The following is a 12,261-nucleotide window of genomic DNA, read 5'->3' on the forward strand; positions in this document are numbered from 1 at the left end:
TTGGCCTTGTACCTTTTCCACAATCTATATTTCTTTTTGGAGGTAAAATGGATCCGTAGCCAAACAAGGCTTGATTCCCTGATTTTGCAATGTATGCTCGTGAAGGGACTCATTTCTCCTTCATTTTGGTAAAGAGGCTGGTGATGGAGGATGCTTTGTCATTTGCATTCCTCACCAGGAGAACACCCCAGTCTTGTGACTGCAGTTCTGCGTTCATACCTTACCGGTTTGCTCGGGGTGAGGGAAAGGTGTGAGATAACTGCAGGGTGATAAGACGTTCCTATTTTGCCTACTGATGATCTGGAGATAAAGTCCTTTGTTAGATCCGATATAACAGGGTCAAGATATCTACCCTGGATACACGTTGGGAAATTTCGGGAACTGCGAGGAAATCGTATACTGATTGAATGAGATGTTCATTAAAGTCCACAGTTAATAAAAGATGCTGACAATTGTTGCGAGTTTGAAATGACGTCTAGGTTTTTCGTTAGGGTGTCCCTTTGGCTTCCTGCCGTGCCGCTGTGGCCTGAAGTGGGCGCATTTAACTTAAGCATGTCCTTTAAAAGATAGCTTCCAGTCAGTCTGGTAAGTCAACTACTAGCAGCTGAATTTGCAGTCTCTTTATAGCATACAGCTCCGTTTGATGGGTGGTGGAAGAGGCTGATGTAGGAGGGGATGCGGTATATGCTGGGGTGGAACGTTTAATGTCTTATGCGATGGCTCCAGTGAGGAGGAGGGGTAGGTACCGGGGAGATAAAGATTGCAGTGTCTGGATTTAGAATAATGGTAGAGATCCGGGTGCTTGGATTTGGAATGACAAAAGAATTTGACTGAGAGAGGGAAGGGGTAAAAGTGGGATGAGTAAGAGATACGAGGGGAGTAGAAACAACTTGGGAGCGGGGGGGGGGGGGGGGGGGACGGAGCGAAGAATAGCACTGGAGTAGGGAGTAAAAGAAAAACCTTGTCTGCGTGCTTCCTGTCTGGAAGGAGAATCTTAGAATTGCTACCTCTGATCCAATATAGGTATTAATTCACCCCGAGAGCTGTATCACACACCAGTGTGATACAGCTCTCAAATTATATATATAACTTCAAAAAAAAAAAAAAAAAAAAAAAAAAAAAAAAAAAAAAAAAAAAAAAAAAAAAAATATATATATATATATATATATATATATATATATATATATATATATATATATATATATATATATATATATATATATATATATATATATGGCAGGTATAATAAGCAGTTCCTTGGAGAGAGGAGAGGTGCAGTCGCAATTTGCAGGTCAGAAACTAGGCGAGACAGGTAGTTTGCAAAGTCGTTTGGCTGTAAACACGGTGGTTCACTCAGAAATGTCGAAATGACGGCTATGAGACAACTGAAAACTATATAAATCCTCAAGTCTTTTCGCTAATCTTTGTTTTATAATTATTTATTAATTTGATTAATTACCATCTTTGGGTGTGCATTCATTTTCTCTCTTATTCTCTCCTCCTCTCATTTTTTATCACCTTTCTTATTTTTTTCTTTCTCTCTTTCACGCTGTCTCTGTTTCTGTCTGTCTCCCTCTCTCCTTCCTACCCACTTTCCCTTCTACACTTCCTGTCTCCCCCTCCCTTTTTCCTCTCCCTTTTCCATGGCAGCATTAACTGTCTTCAATTTTGTTTCTCCACAGATTGATTAAGCCTAATAACTTACATCATTAGGCTTAAGAGAAATACTGTGAGGTTAGCAACATCATTTTTACATATTGTAATGCAAAAGTATTTCAATCAGGAGATATCCTAGGGTAGTGTATAAAAACAATCAGTATGAAGGTATACTATTTATTTTTTAATGACTAATAAACAGTAGAATTTCACATCTAAATGTAGTAGTTCACCCTAAAATCTTAAAAAAGTTATTTGAACTTTCATTTTATGTGCATCTCTTATAAAAGGTAAGTGTAAGATATATGAAAAATTAAGTAAAATGTACAAATATATACAATGTCTTAACATAGCATTGTGTAGCAGAGTTGTTAGCACAGATTGAAAAGTTGCCAGTTCAGCCATTTCTTAATTTACTACATAATAATGAAAGTTTTTTAAAAAATTATACCATTGCATATTCTATAGATGTATTCATATATATAATGTTAATAATGGAGAGAATACATAAGAACATAGCCAAACATAAATGGGAAGTGTATTTAAAAGTACCTTTAGTAGAATAATCAGTGACCTTAGTTACAAGATATTTAAAATGGATGGTTATCAATGGATAATAATAATAATGAAATGAAATCCTCAGTAAAGTTAATTAATGTTACAGACCATGCACATATTTATAAACAAAAGTTAAGAGTGGTACAACAACTATGTTAATATGAGAAAAGTATATGCCTGGATACTAAAACTGACATTATTATTATTTCTATTTTTCATTTTCAACAGACACAAGTTGCATAACATATTACCTATGGTGCATTTCCACCAACAGTAGTTTGAATTTCTTCAGTGACTAGAACAATTTGACTTTGTAACTCTCAAAAGCTGTGGCAACTATTATCAACTTATCAACAGGATGAGATAAATGCTGAAGCATAAAGACTATATAAGTATTCTAGAAAATGTAATACTCCTAGTATGTATAAAACAGTAATTAATAAAAGTTGTTGAACAGAGTAATTCTCATTAAACCTACTTCTAGTGACAATCTTAGTAGCCTTTGTTCATCTTTAGGAATTAGACCTTTCTTATTGTCATTAACTTATCTGCCTTTCCTATTTTACAGAGTAACCTCTAAAATCTTAGTTTTATGAGTATATAAACTGTTGAAGCTGTTCTTATGGAACTTCTAAAGCATTTTTTTTTCTTATCTGCCTATTAATGAAGTAGGTTTCATTTTAAAAATCATTTATTCTGATGTCAAATCAGGACTTCACTGGAAGATAATAAGGAATTGCTTCTTATAAAATTGTTTAAGGTATACACTTTGGTGTTTGTTTTATAATTATTTATTAATTTGATTAATTACCATCTTTGGGTGTGCATTCATTTTCTCTCTTATTCTCTCCTCCTCTCATTTTTTATCATCTTTCTTATTTTTTTCTTTCTCTCTTTCACGCTGTCTCTGTTTCTGTCTGTCTCCCTCTCTCCTTCCTACCCACTTTCCCTTCTACACTTCCTGTCTCCCCCTCCCTTTTTCCTCTCCTTTTTCCATGGCAGCATTAACTGTCTTCAATTTTGTTTCTCCACAGATTGATTAAGCCTAATAACTTACATCATTAGGCTTAAGAGAAATACTGTGAGGTTAGCAACATCATTTTTACATATTGTAATGCATTAGTATTTCAATCAGGAGATATCCTAGGGCAGTGTATAAAAACAATCAGTATGAAGGTATACTATTTATTTTTTAATGACTAATAAACAGTAGAATTTCACATCTAAATGTAGTAGTTCACCCTAAAATCTTAAAAAAGTTATTTGAACTTTCATTTTATGTGCATCTCTTATAAAAGGTAAGTGTAAGATATATGAAAAATTAAGTAAAATGTACAAATATATACAATGTCTTAACATAGCATTGTGTAGCAGAGTTGTTAGCACAGATTGAAAAGTTGCCAGTTCAGCCATTTCTTAATTTACTACATAATAATGAAAGTTTTTTTTTTTTAATTATACCATTGCATATTCTATAGATGTATTCATATATATAATGTAAATAATGGAGAGAATACATAAGAACATAGCCAAACATAAATGGGAAGTGTATTTAAAAGTACCTTTAGTAGAATAATCAGTGACCTTAGTTACAAGATATTTAAAATGGATGGTTATCAATGGATAATAATAATAATGAAATGAAGTCCTCAGTAAAGTTAATTAATGTTACAGACCATGCACATATTTATAAACAAAAGTTAAGAGTGGTACAACAACTATGTTAATATGAGAAAAGTATATGCCTGGATACTAAAACTGACATTATTATTATTTCTATTTTTCATTTTCAACAGACACAAGTTGCATAACATATTACCTATGGTGCATTTCCACCAACAGTAGTTTGAATTTCTTCAGTGACTAGAACAATTTGACTTACTGTAACTCTCAAAAGCTGTGGCAACTATTATCAACTTATCAACAGGATGAGATAAATGCTGAAGCATAAAGACTATATAAGTATTCTAGAAAATGTAATACTCCTAGTATGTATAAAACAGTAATTAATAAAAGTTGTTGAACAGAGTAATTCTCATTAAACCTACTTCTAGTGACAATCTTAGTAGCCTTTGTTCATCTTTAGGAATTAGACCTTTCTTATTGTCATTAACTTATCTGCCTTTCCTATTTTACAGAGTAATCTCTAAAATCTTAGTTTTATGAGTATATAAACTGTTGAAGCTGTTCTTATGGAACTTCTAAAGCATTTTTTTTTCTTATCTGCCTATTAATGAAGTAGGTTTCATTTTAAAAATCATTAATTCTGATGTCAAATCAGGACTTCACTGGAAGATAATAAGGAATTGCTTCTTATAAAATTGTTTAAGGTATACACTTTGGTGTTTGTATATCCCCTTTTTGTGTAGAAAAAGAAAGCTGCTAAAAAACTTTTGTGAATTTTTCCCTGTACTTTCCATCTTGGAATGTAAAAACTATGATTTTAAAAATCACAACTTGAATGAAAAAAGCATCTATTTTGCAATTTTATACATTCATTTAACCCACTGTTGCCAGGGATGGCATGTATGTACATGCCAGGCCCACAATGCATTTAGAAGAAGAAGAAGAAAAGAATAAGAATAAGAATAAGAATAAGAATAAGAATAAGAATAAGAAGAATAAGAATAAGAATAATAAGAGAGTATAGCATTTTCCTGGTGACACTGGGTTAAATGTGCTTACAGATTGATAGGTCCACAAGTACTGTGCCACTAAGGAGTCAATTAATATATATGGCCTGTTCACCATTTTCCTTCATTTTCAGAAATATTCTTTATTTCTTAATATTGCTATTTGTATTGTTAATTACTTTATAATAATCATAATGTTAGTAATAATAATAACTTCATTAATATTAATCCAATATTTATGCATCTATTCTTGTCCTATTGTGCCAAAACCAAAAGCTGGTTGGTAATGAGACACTGCACAAGTGGTGAGCCAGCTCCAAGTTGTGCACCCTAAACAGTTGTTCACCTTTTTGGCTCCGGCTGTGGTAGTTCAAGAGCTATAGCCCCTCAAATGTGGGATTACAGCATGTCTCAAATGCTGAAAGAAGAAGAAGAAGAAGAAGAAGAAGAAGAAGAAGATGTGCACAGAGCAAGATAAATATGTGCTCCCTGAGCGAATATTTACAGGAGAGGTCATATACGGCTACTTATTGACTCCTTGGTGGTTGAACACTTGTAGACCAATCTATGCATAAACATAACTCAATGGGCATTACATATGCCTTGTGGCAAGAGGATATTTTTTTTTTTTTTATATGTAATAAGTAATAGTTTTCACTCTTTGACCTTATACTAAATCGTCAACACATCTCTATGACATTTTATTTGTTTCTACATAATAATAATAATAATAATAATAATAACAATAAATCTAGAAATTTTGTAATCTGTTGTTTTTCTGTTATCCATAATCAAAACTTTTTTCAACATTTTTTATTTATAATACTAATGGATTATCTGTCTTTTTTATATTCTTGTTGCTTATAAATAATAAATTACCTCTGTTGCTTTATTATATGTTCTATTCCACAGTAAATCCTAACATGAGCTCCATCACGTGATTATCTTTTAAATGCTATAATATTAAAATAACATTCAAATAAATCTTGCAAAATATTTCCTGAGTAACAGGAATCTTTACCTCTATTCCTGATTTCAGAAACAAAATCTGAAATTTGAGAGTTGCATATTATTATGGTCTTATCATTATTTCAAAAACATCTTGTGATTTTTTTTTACTTTGCTGTCTAAAGGGGACTGTCTGGACAGGCATGGGTGAAACAGAGCAAAGAGCAGTTCTATGCTTGGGCATGCCTAGAAAACTCCTCTATGAAAGAGATGCCCCAATGATGTTTCCTTCCCAGAATAATGGGTATTATCACAATTATCTGTTCCCAGTTTTTCACTCATTTTCATATTTTTGTTCATTCTAATGGTTCCCATAGCATGGATAGGGATTAGAATATGCCCCCAAAATAAAGGAAAGACCCAAACAAACCCTTTAGGAAATTCAATTGTTAGAGCCATTCACATTATCATCATCAAGGGGCTAATGCCGAATCACACACTAATTAGTGCATATGAAAAGCATATCACAGTACACAAATGGCATACAGTGACTGCCATATGTGCGAAGTGGTCCCCCAAAAAGTATCACTAGTATGTGATTACTTTTTTCTATATTATAACATAAAGTTGCAATAAACAAAAAATTATTATATATTTAGTAAGGCATGTAAGGAATTCCATAAATGTGGCTTTCTAGAATGGGTCTTTTTACATTTATTTTATACAAGAAATAAAATTACAATTTAGTACCGTGCAATAAAAAATAAGAATAAAAATAACAAAGAAAAATGCCTGAACTTCAAATACCATTTTCTCATGACTAACTTTGGAAGCAAAGGAGGTTCCAACACCACTAACTCAATGTCAAAGCTCTTTCTTTTGTTAGAAAAAGAATCCAAATGCAATGAAATTGTTTTCAAACATTTTTTTCTTTTTTTGAAAAAAAGAAGTAGAAGGATGAAATAGATTCATATTGTCAAATGTAGAAAAGGTATGAAAGAGAATGAATATCTTCACAATGATGTATTTAATGGTTTCAAATATATCATGTATTTCTGATAAAGATATATTCAGAAACAGTTAATACATCTCTTGTATTTTCTAAAGAAATACTGAGGCAATTGTTTTTGCATTAAAAAAAAAAAAAAAAATGTCTTACTTAGAATCCATATACCAGAAGAACCAAAAGGAACTTACAAAATTGGTGGCAAGGATTAGTAGACTTCATATTACTGTCATGTCCTTCTGAGCAAAGGTGTATGAGTTATTCACACTACAAAATGTTATGAAATTTTCCTGCATCTGAAAGAGGTCAATTACCCCCTGGAGTGTTAACTTTAAAATATATAGCTCAAAGGACGCACAACTATATAATCTACAATTAATTTAAAAATCACCTTATTATCTCAAGGTGTTATATTTAAGTAAAAAATTGGGAACATTTGGGCTTATCGGTAGACAGTCCCATTAAGACAATAATTAAACCATACAGTCTATCCAACAATATGCAATTTCCATTGCTATGTGGATAAGTTTAAAACACGGAAGCCAATGTCAAAATATTCTCATGTCTAAAGTAGTGCCTGGCAATAGAATGCTGTATTAGCAATAATAATAATAATAATAATAATAATAATAATAATAATAATAATAATAATAATAAAATGAAACCAGCAGTTTGACAAATTTTACTTCAAAATATAAATGACAAAAGTGGAATATTTTGAAATATTAATAAAGATTCTTATATTACTGGCAGGAATACTTTTCATTATACAAATAAGCAACAGAACAACAATGTTCAATTCAATATACATGACTAGTATGTTTTCACTGAAAAATGTCAATAAAATGAAAATTGTGCTTAGAAATATATAACAATATGGTACACTACTTTTACATGACTAGCAGGAATGTTTCCCCATATGCCTTCCTTAAGTCCAAGGTAAAAAGTTTGAATAAAGAACTACACCAACAAGTGAATACAGCAGAAAGTAGGAAATAATGAACTGACCCCAGAATGTCTTTGGAAACTCTGAGAGTAATGATACTTGATAGAAGCTGTTTAGGTTGGCAGGAGTCTCAGCATGGGCACTCAGATTCTTCTTTGATGATTTTTCATTTACATTTTTGGTTTGGTCAGTCAGCATGTGTGCAGCAAACCAGTACACAACCGGGCAACTAGAGCACAGCAGTCTTGTTGTTACCTGTGGGAAAACCCAAATGAAAAAGCTACTTCACAATAAGGAGAAACCATTAGTTCACAAGGAGAGAAATCCAGGAAAAAGAAGAAAAAAAAAAAGAAAAAGAGAATCAAAGATATAACAGGATTAGGCATTGTTGAAATGATAAGAAATGCAAAGGCAAGGGAAAGTTGAAGGAACTTTTGCAGAAGTGCTATGGCAGATCACCCTAATGATTAGTACATTCAATGAAGATGATTAGTCCACTCTTTTACATGAAATTCACATGAGAGAGAGAGAGAGAGAGAGAGAGAGAGAGAGAGAGAGAGAGAGAGAGAGAGAGAGAGAGAGAGAGAGAGAGAGAGAGAGAGAGAGAGAGAGAGAGAGAGAGAGAGAGAGCACAAGAGTATGTGTGAGTACAAATATAAGTATGAAAGTGTGTGGGTATAAGTGAGCGAGTGAATGAGTGTGAGTGAGTGAGTGAGTGAGTGAGTGAGTGAGTGAGTGAGTGAGTGAGTGTGTGTGTGTGTGTGTGTGTGTGTGTGTGTGTGTGTGTGTGTGTGTGTGTGTGTGTGTGTGTGTGTGTGTGTGTGTGTGTGTGTGTGTGTGTGTGTGTCAGATTGTGAGTGTGTATTGATATGGATGTGGATCTGGAAGGGGTGTGGGTGGGTTGTATTGTTTATTCTAACTTTCACCTACTTGGACATGAATACAGAGTACGCAGAAAGCACACAGGCTGAGAGAGTGGGCTGTATAAACAAACACACGCCAGGAGTTGATGCCTTCCTCAGGCCATGCTAAGGCTTGCTTTCTCCGACTTGATGGCTTATCTCCCACTGGCTGAGGAATTCCAAGACCCCAACATACCTGTAATGATATATATTGTTAAACTCATCATCATAAAATCTAAAAACAGCTTATCAATTTTTTCAATTTAATTGATAACATTACATATTCCAGAAAGAGGAAGGGGTATAAGATTACCTGAGGGTTATCTACCATGTACAGAGCTGCATGACAAATAACAATCATGACAACTGGTAGAGCCAGCATGAAGTTGGGGACTTGACGGACCTCGTAATATCGAAGAAGTCCAACCTGATGAGCAAAACAATGTTTATATCATTCAGATAACTCTAAAACACACATATTCCCTCTCTCCTTAAATCTTCACTTTCCCCTCAAAGTTATGTAATCTGTGACAAAATCTAATTAGAATAAGAACTATATCTCCAATCTTCTGAAGTACACAATATCTGTGCACTTTAAAAGTATATATCCTAATGATATAAATACAGTTGAAGCCTACCTCCCAATATTTGTCCTGCACATATGAATAGGCAATGGGTGGTGTGTTATCACACCATTCTGCTTCACCCATAACTGGTGAATGCAAGAAGTTTGCTCGCACATACATTTCTAGATGCGGAGCCAGAGTTGATGAAGTTCCATCCTTATGACAGTATGTCTGGAAACACAAAGTAAACAATATTATTACAAAAACATGTATATTAAAAAATTAAGTATACAGAATTGTCAATAATAATTTGGGTTCATTTGAAAAGTCTGCTGCCTATCACAATAATTATCTCTTTGTGTATCCATGTTCATTGATAAAAATACTCTTCAATACTAGTACCAGCCTTTAAAAGATTAATACAAAATAAAAGCATATAGCTGTCATCCAGAGAAAGGGCAAAGCTAACTGCTTTCAACCTAAGTCCTTTGTCATCCATGTTTTACTAATCAATAAAGTTTGCTGGAAAATAAAAAGCTACTCTAATTGTGTCTAATACTAAAAAAACTCGCAATACACACAAAATAATTTTAATGGATTCATCATACTTCATATTAATAATACATGCAATGTGTATTTCTAGCATAAGAAGATATATGTTACATAAAATCATCATAAAACCTGTCAAAATGGAAATAATCACTCAAGAGATCCCCCTTTATCTATCTTTCAAATTTGTACATTTACTATTTATGTTAATTCCTGGAAACAATAGAAGGAAAAATCTGAAGCTTTTTGTCAGTCTCCAGAACTTTGTTAACCTGTAGCCTGCTATTTGCATCTTCCACACAAGCCTTGTATGAATATTCAGTTGGTATGCTTTAAAATGCATGCCATTCTGAGAAGTGATTGTGTGTAACAATGATAACCTGTTAAAATATAAAAATGTAATGACTTACAAAATAGCACCAGGTCTGGAAGATGACAAATGGAAGGACAACCAGGAAACATCCAATGAAGAGTGGAATGAGTGTATAGTTGAAGGTAAGGATCACTACTATCAGCAGAGACAGCTGCCCTGATTCTGTTGTTGCATTTCGAATCCTGAAAGAAATACCAATATCATTACTGAAAACAGTATCTTCATAGCTTTTCAGTGTGTAATCACACTTTCCATTTACAACCCGGTAAAAACAATAATGATGAATAAAATAAAAGATACAAGTACATTCCTGTCATCAGAAAATGCTCAAGGAAAATGTACACTGTCAATCTAACAAAAATTACAAACATCATATGTAAAAACTACACACACATTTATGCAATGAAAAAACATTTTAGAAAAATATTTACTGTTAAATTCATATACACTAATAAAAATATTAGCATCTACCACATCATTATTAATTTTGTGCAAAACATTCCTTCAACTACATAAAATTACTTACTTGTAGTAATAATTTGAACAATCCAGAAGCTTCCTGTAGAGGATGAACCCAATGTTGACGAGCCCATTTGATCTACCAGCAGAGGCAAGTCCAAAAGGCAATGCCGCAACTGAAGTACTTCTTTTTTCATTTGTTAATAATGCCGAAAATGTAAGGAATGCAAACAATCCTTCGGAGTATGGGGCTGTGAAAAATATGCTTGCAGGATTGATACAAAACAGCAGTGCTGCTCGGTATGCAAGTATCTCATTTTTTAGCACCACTAAACTCAATCTATGAAAAACAGCTGCAGTTTTGATAAATAAGTAGAAATTCAATAATACTGCAGAAATCAATAAAATACTGTGATAGCTACAAACAAACTGCAGAGGAATACCAATGACATGTGCTAGATATCGCACTGCCAGGGGAAATAGTGGGAAGAAAGCCAGAGTGTTTTCATGTGTATAACCATACTGAGCGATGTGGAGGAAATACTGAGCGTCCCAACGCACTAAACCACCTAAGAGGAACTGCACTATTTCATCCCCCCATGTGGACTTCACTTCTGGGTCTTGTGGGGAGACAAATGCATCTGCCTGGTGATCTGGGATAATCAAATTTGATACAACCTGTAAATAGAAAAAATGTATTCTGTAATATCAGTATATAAGAGTATATATATACACACAGTATGTATACTGCATTCAATATATATACTGTATACAGACGGCATACATCATAAACAATCCACCCGTAACTATGTATGATGTAATTATTGGCAACATCTGTAACAAGAAATTATCACAGGATATAACTAGTTTAGTCTACACCCAGATAAACCCATTTAACTCCTGGTACAGTCTAGGATGCTGAGTAAGAATATACTGTTCAAAATTACAGTAAAAATTGGAAATGACACCAAACTCCAAAACAGAAGAATCTGGCCTTTTCAACTGATAAAACATAACATACCATGGCACTTTCCTTTAATACCATACCCTTTGCAGACAAATAATAAAGCATTGGAGAGTATGTTACACTCAAAATTTCTAGGAGCTCTATAATAGTAGCGACAATAGTAGCACATGGCTTTACCGAGGGACAACAAGAGAATCAATAAGAATTCAACTGGGTCATGTTGTGAAGATTGGCTCTACTATCGAGTCTATTTGAGTTAGATTCGTCATAAGACAAACGCTGTTAGGCGTCATCTCCAAAGCTACCGAATTATTTACTCAGCTCGGCATTATTGATCATCATCTGAAAATGATGAACGTTATCAGTATATGGGTCGGTGCTCTTTATTGATTTCCTGAAGACATACCTGCAGTAGTAAGGTTACCAGTCGCGTATAAATGGCAAAATTGCGAACTTTCTCACTTAATGAGTAAGTACTCATGTTTAGGCTCTTCAAAGTGTAAGGTCCTATAGATTCGAGTGACAAAAATCAGTTATCTTGTATTCCGATAGGCATAAATGACCGCTTCTCTCGCGGTGTTGCTACGCCCAGACAATCACAACAAACAAGCCTTATTGGCAGGTTGAAATGTTAATGATCCATGTCCTTTTAATTACAATTGTTCTCCTTGAAAGTATTTTTTTCTTATTATTTTTTT

General features: G+C 33.6%; 1 protein-coding gene across 1 annotated transcript; it reads right to left on the bottom strand.

The window, feature by feature from the left end:
• Positions 1–6,493: 6,493 nt before the first annotated feature.
• Positions 6,494–12,159, bottom strand: LOC119580906 (GPI mannosyltransferase 2-like). The gene is made up of 7 exons (XM_037929141.1): positions 11,970–12,159; positions 10,664–11,274; positions 10,175–10,319; positions 9,288–9,446; positions 8,963–9,076; positions 8,678–8,845; positions 6,494–8,002 (listed from the first exon to the last, which is right to left on the bottom strand). Exons 1-7 carry the CDS (start codon positions 12,042–12,044, stop codon positions 7,730–7,732), a joined length of 1,545 nt encoding a protein of 514 aa, XP_037785069.1. The 5' UTR covers positions 12,045–12,159; the 3' UTR covers positions 6,494–7,729.
• Between the last annotated feature and the right edge of the window lie 102 nt (positions 12,160–12,261).

This window comes from Penaeus monodon, chromosome 14 (genome assembly GCF_015228065.2).
Source record: "Penaeus monodon isolate SGIC_2016 chromosome 14, NSTDA_Pmon_1, whole genome shotgun sequence".
Taxonomy (NCBI): Eukaryota; Metazoa; Arthropoda; class Malacostraca; order Decapoda; family Penaeidae; genus Penaeus; species Penaeus monodon.